This window comes from Phaseolus vulgaris, chromosome 10, assembly GCF_000499845.2.
Source record: "Phaseolus vulgaris cultivar G19833 chromosome 10, P. vulgaris v2.0, whole genome shotgun sequence".
NCBI lineage: Eukaryota > Viridiplantae > Streptophyta > Magnoliopsida > Fabales > Fabaceae > Phaseolus > Phaseolus vulgaris.
Window position 1 is genome coordinate 38499764 of NC_023750.2, and position 6077 is coordinate 38505840.

The following is a 6077-nucleotide window of genomic DNA, read 5'->3' on the forward strand; positions in this document are numbered from 1 at the left end:
TTAAAATATCATATAACTAAACTTGTTGGAAGATTAAGAACAATGAAAAAAAAATACTTACGCTTTTATTTATCATATATGAGAATCCCTTTACTTTGAATTCGTAAAAAACCATAATTTTATTCTTTTATTTATGAAAAATATCAAATGTGCTCATTATCATTAGTAATGTGAAAAATGAAGAATACGCATCACATTACACATTTTTTAATAAATCAGAATAAAAAAGAAGCTATTTTTTTAGAAACAAAAATGAGGGATTTCTTATTTATATGTAAAAAAAACATAACCCATTTGATTTTTATTTACAAAATCAATAGAACTTTAAAATACTTATAAAAAACCAAAGTAAATATCCGTTTTTTTTTCATCACTTAAAAAATAAACAGCATTAATGTAATATTTAAAACTTAATATAAAGTATTATCTATTAATTTAACGTTACGTTATATTATTAAATTTATGTAGAAAATTAATATTAAAACATAATATAAAGCATTATCGCTTGATATTATAAAAAAAAGTAAAAAAAATTATGCAATAAATTTGACAAAAGTAATTAAAAAGTTAAAGGAAGTTGACATAAATTTATTTGTAATAAAAACAAAACTAAAATTTTAATAATTAAGTATTTTTATTAATATGTATTGTACATACTGTTCAGGAGTAGTATTTTTGCAAGCATTAGAGTACAAAATAAAATATAAGATTTAATACTATAGAGTTAAAATATAAAAAAGGGGAAGATGAACACAGAAGCCAACAAGAGAGTGGAAATAGCAAAACATATGGAAAAGGCAGAATATTAGCTGGATCCACCACCACCTAAATTTTACTATGCTCTTTTCAATTATAGATCCTCTACGACAAATCTTCTCTCCCATCTTTCTCCAATTTACTGTATACCATCCGATTAATCTAACGTTGAATAATGATGACAAGACGTGTATCTTCTCCCACTGCACCATTTCCACCTATCACAAATTCGAATTAAAAACCATCAAGTTAAGCTTGTTAAGAATTTAAAGCCAAACTTTTCTTGCATTTTGTAGAGTATGAATGTTGTACATAAGAAGATGCTTAAATGGAAAAAAAATTGCACTGTTATAAATTTGATAGAATTTTAATCAAGACCGTTAAATGAATCCAACGGTGAATAAATGAGGGGGGAGGAAGGGGTGTGGTAGAGGATCCTAACCCCTGGTTTTTTTCTCCCCTTTTGTCATCCTGATTCAACCTTTTCTTTCCAAGACACTCACTCTCTCACTCTAACAAATCTTCTTCCCACCTCTCTCTCTCTCCTTCTCTCTCTCACATTTGGCAAGAGAGAGAAACAGTGACAGAAACACAGCACATGAGAGAGATGAAGCAGCAGAGCACAATGTGCAGCAGCAGCAGCAGTGGCAGCTTCATCCTCACCCTCTTCCTCCTCATTGGACCATTCCTCTCCCATTCCTCTTGCACACCCATCAACAGAAGAATCCTCCACCAACCCTTTCTCCCTGAAGGGTCTTCCCCACCTCCCTCACTTCCCCCAAACCCCCCTCCACACCCTTCTCCTTCACCTTCACCTTCACCTCCAAACCCAAAGTACCCATTTTCCACCACACCCACCAACAATGCTTCAACACCCTTCTTCCCCACATACCCTTCTCCCCCACCTCCTCCTTCTCCTTCAGCTTTTGCTTCTTTCCCTGCTAACATATCCTCCCTCATCCTTCCACAATCCCCCAAGTCCAAATCTTCCTCAAAAAAACTCGTCGCCGTTGCCATCGCCGCCGTCGCCTGCGCTCTGGCCGTTCTGGTTCTCTCCGCCTTTGTCTACTTCCGCCGCCGTCGTCAAAGCTACTCTTCTGACGAGAAAACCCTCAGATCCGACAGCAGCATCCGCCTCTTCCCCCGTGAAGCTTCTGCTGCCCCTGGCGGCGGCCGCAAACCAAGAAACACGTCTTCTACCAGCTCCGAGTTTCTCTACCTTGGCACCATTGTTAACTCCCGTGGCGGCAGCGTCGATGAGCTCTCTGACCCGCATGCTGCCGCTTTGAACCCTCGTAAAATGGACTCGCCGGAGCTTCAACCGCTACCGCCTTTGGCGAGACAGGCTTCCAGGCTTAGAGAGGAAACGGCGGCGATGGTGGAGGATGATGAAGAGTTCTACTCGCCGAGAGGGTCGTTGAACGGAAGAGAAGGCTCCACCGGAACCGGATCGGGTTCCCGACGAGTTTTCTCCGCCATTGCCGGTGAAAATTTAGTTGGTCGTAGCAGCAGTGAGTCAACCAGTTCTTCTTACTCTTCTTCCTCTTCACCTTCCCCGGATCACTCTCATTCCATTAGTCTCTCTCCTCCAGTGAGCATAAGCCCCAGAAGATCACAACCCAAGTCGCCTGAAAATACCATAGCACACCATTCTCCACCACCACCTCCAGCAGCAATTAGAAGATCTCCGTCCTTGTCCTCACTGTCATCGCCGTCACCGGCTTTCGGGCAGCATATGCCGTCGTCGTCAATGTCGTCCACGCCGGAGCGGAGGGACTGTCAGTCGCCGTCGCTGTCTCCGCTTACTCTGTCGCCGAGGAAAAACCCTAACCCAGATGGTGAATCTCCCCCAGGACTTGTTCTACTCGAAAAAACGCAATCTTTTGGTTCGTCTAAGTCCAAAAGCGACACTGGGTCGCCGAGATTGTCCAATGCTTCTTCCATTGGAAAGTCCTCGGCGTTTTCTCTGCCGTCGCCGGATAAAGGGATGAACTTGCATCATGGGTTGGATCAGTCTCCGACCATTTCCGATGTTTCGGATCGGTTTAGACATTCTCCTCTGTCATCATTACCTTTGTCACCGACATTACTTTCATCGCCGGAGAGGGAGTTGAGCCCTCAGCCCCAGCCTCAACCTCAACCTCAACTACCACCTACACGAAAACACTGGGAGATTCCTGACTTGTTGACACCAATCGGCGAAACACCGATTTTCTCAGCTCCTCAGAGGAAACAATGGGAAATTCCGGTTTTTTCTGTACCAATTGCTCCGTCTAGCAGCAGTGTTTTGGCCCCTCCACCGCCGCCGCCACCACCACCACCACCACCTCCGCCAGTTCCGCGGCAACGTAAGCAGTGGGACATGCCAGTGCCTTCTCCCGTGACGCCGGTGGGTCAGCAGGTTTCGAGGCCGCCGGCGCTTACGCCGCCTTCTAGGCCTTTTGTGTTGCAAACTCCAAATACAATGGTTTCTCCGGTGGAGTTGCCACCTGGTAGTTCTCTAAATTTTGAGGAGAGCTCTGAGGAGACATCTAAACCTAAGTTGAAGCCTTTGCATTGGGACAAAGTGAGGGCCAGCTCTGATCGTGAGATGGTGTGGGATCAGTTGAGGTCCAGCTCTTTTAAGTAAGATATTCATCTGTCACTAAGAATGTTACTGTTATGTTATTACCTTTTGCCTCTTTGATTTCTGTTATGCTTAGGGAATTGCTCTTTTAGCAGTTGACGATTCGTGTGTGTGCATATGTCATCGATGTTCATGGATTGAAGTGCTTTTGAATTGTTTTGACTGTGTAGGTTGAACGAGGAGATGATTGAAACTTTGTTTGTAGTGAACACGCCAAACCCAAAACCGAAGGACACAGCTCCTCGCCCAGTTCTTTCCTCGCATAATCAAGAGGATAGGGTGCTGGATCCTAAAAAGTCCCAGAACATTGCTATCTTGTTAAGAGCACTTAATGTGACTGTAGAAGAAGTGTGTGAATCACTTTTAGAAGGTATTTTTCCTTTGGTTACAGGGTTTATGTCATAACGTTTAATTTCTCTAGTTTATTGTAATTATTGCTTGTACCTTGCATAGTAAAACTTCTGTTTGAAGCGTTGTCCATTGTGGTAATATTGGCAATTGTGTAAATTCTTGCTGATCTTGGCCTCTTGATGATAATCATTTGGAATAAATTCTTTACCCACTCTGGACATACAAATTTTAGTTGCATGTGCAGTTGATGCTTGGGTATTTTATACAGTCGCTGAATAAAGTAGGAAATTTTAAAAGGAAAAAGAACAGAGATATGTCGACATTAATTTCGGCAACAACTTTTTCTTTGGTATAGTAGTAGAAGTTTTGTGTGGGTCTTCATTGAAGGGGAAGATGTGTTTGTTGCCTAGATATAAGAATAAATAATATTGTCCAAATGAATAGTTGTGGTTATTATATGTTCCTTGAATGAAGCTAGTGTACTGTGCTGGTTTGTTCTGCTATGATATTGCTTAAGTTCTTTAGAATCTATTTTGGTTAAGCTATTTATGGTCCTCCAGAATCTAGTTACTTAAACAATATACTTATGCACTAAAAATCTATGTTTTTGGTAAGTTCATTATTTGGTATGTGGTTATCAATGTTTACCAAATGAAGGGGGTTCTATTTTTTATGTTCTCTCTCCATGTTCTTTATTTGGTGAAAACAATTAATGATTAGTTGACCAGGCCTTTGTTCATAAGAATGTGATTTCAATGACTAAATCTGTCCACAACTTTCCAATTTTTGAACGACTAAATCATTTTACCTTGACAGGCATTACTGATACACTTGGAACTGAACTACTTGAAAGCTTGTTAAAAATGGCACCAAGCAAGGAGGAAGAACGCAAATTGAAGGAACATAAAGACGATTCTCCAACCAAGCTTGGTCCTGCTGAGAAATTCTTGAAGGCAGTGCTTGATGTACCTTTTGCATTTAAAAGGGTGGAAGCAATGCTTTACATAGTCAATTTTGAGTCCGAAGTGGAGTATCTTAGGAAATCCTTTCAAACTTTGGAGGTATCATCAGTCTCTCCCTCTGATTTATTCATTTCCTCCTGCATTCTTTATCTGTCTATCTCTTCCTTATTATTGTGGTGGAGGTCTAGCAGATCATGGTGTCAGGACATGTTCTCAAGAGGTTTCTCTTTGTATGTCTCATGAGTTCTAATGTCTTCGCATTTTCAGGCTGCCTGTGAAGAGCTGCGAAACAGTAGAATGTTCTTGAAGCTTCTAGAGGCCGTGCTCAAAACTGGCAACCGGATGAATGTGGGGACGAACCGTGGCGATGCACATGCATTCAAACTTGATACACTTCTCAAGCTTGTTGATGTCAAAGGCGCAGATGGCAAAACCACTCTACTTCACTTTGTTGTACAAGAAATCATCAGAACTGAAGGTGCTCGTCTCTCAGGCACCAACCAAACACCAAGTTCGAATTTGAACGACGAAGCCAAGTGTAGACGGCTCGGCCTGCAAGTAGTGTCCGATCTGATTTCCGACCTGGCGAATGTGAAGAAGGCCGCCGCAATGGACTCTGAAGTCCTAAGCAGCGAGGTATCCAAACTCTCCAAAGGAATGGCACACATTGCAGAGGTTGTGAAGTTGAATGAAGCAGCAGGATCAGATGAAAGCAGCAGGCAGAAGTTCAGAGAGTCAATGAACAAGTTCACGAGAATGGCTGAGGAGGAGATTTTAAAAGTGCAAGCACAAGAAAGTGTTGCTTTATCCCTTGTGAAGGAGATCACAGAGTATTTCCATGGGAACTTGTCAAAGGAAGAAGCTCATCCATTTAGAATCTTCATGGTGGTGAGAGACTTCTTAACAGTTCTTGATAGGGTGTGCAAAGAAGTTGGCATGATAAACGAGAGAACCATGGTTAGTTCTGCACACAGATTCCCTGTCCCAGTGAACCCTATGCTTCCACAACCCCTTCCTGGTCTTGTTGGAAAGAGACAATACAATTCCTCAGATGATGATGATACTGCATCTCCTTAGCTGTTTATCACTCATCACAGTGTCCATCTTTGGCTGCATCCTTCTCTTAGGAACAACCTGGAACCAGGTGATTTTGATGGGTCTGGGGGTGCATGTATGGTCTGGCCCATTTTTTTTTCTTTGTTAAATTGTAAAAATCCTTGTAAAAGATTTGAGTTATATATATTATAGATAATATAGAGTAGAAGATTTTCTTTGGGGAAAATAAGCTTTTGCCTTGTATGAATAGGATATGTATTTAAGTTTGTTATGTACAAAGCTATTCAATTGGAGATGGCACTGGTTGCAAATCCTCTTACTCAAAA

At 41.5% G+C, this 6077-nt stretch overlaps 1 protein-coding gene across 1 annotated transcript; it reads left to right on the plus strand.

The window, feature by feature from the left end:
- Positions 1 to 1024: 1024 nt before the first annotated feature.
- LOC137818248 (formin-like protein 1) lies at positions 1025 to 6077 on the plus strand. The gene is made up of 4 exons (XM_068621547.1): positions 1025 to 3381; positions 3553 to 3752; positions 4550 to 4794; positions 4963 to 6077. The coding sequence occupies exons 1-4, from the start codon at positions 1355 to 1357 to the stop codon at positions 5770 to 5772; spliced, it is 3282 nt and encodes a 1093-aa protein (XP_068477648.1). The 5' UTR covers positions 1025 to 1354; the 3' UTR covers positions 5773 to 6077.

Excerpts from the sequence above, each read along its gene's own strand:
- LOC137818248 (XM_068621547.1), top strand. The coding sequence starts at position 1,355 with ATGAGAGAGATGAAGCAGCAGAGCACAATGTGCAGCAGCAGCAGCAGT. Across the intron at positions 3,753-4,549 it reads GTGTGAATCACTTTTAGAAG|GCATTACTGATACACTTGGA; the intron begins GTATTTTTCCTT and ends TTACCTTGACAG. Across the intron at positions 4,795-4,962 it reads AATCCTTTCAAACTTTGGAG|GCTGCCTGTGAAGAGCTGCG; the intron begins GTATCATCAGTC and ends TCGCATTTTCAG.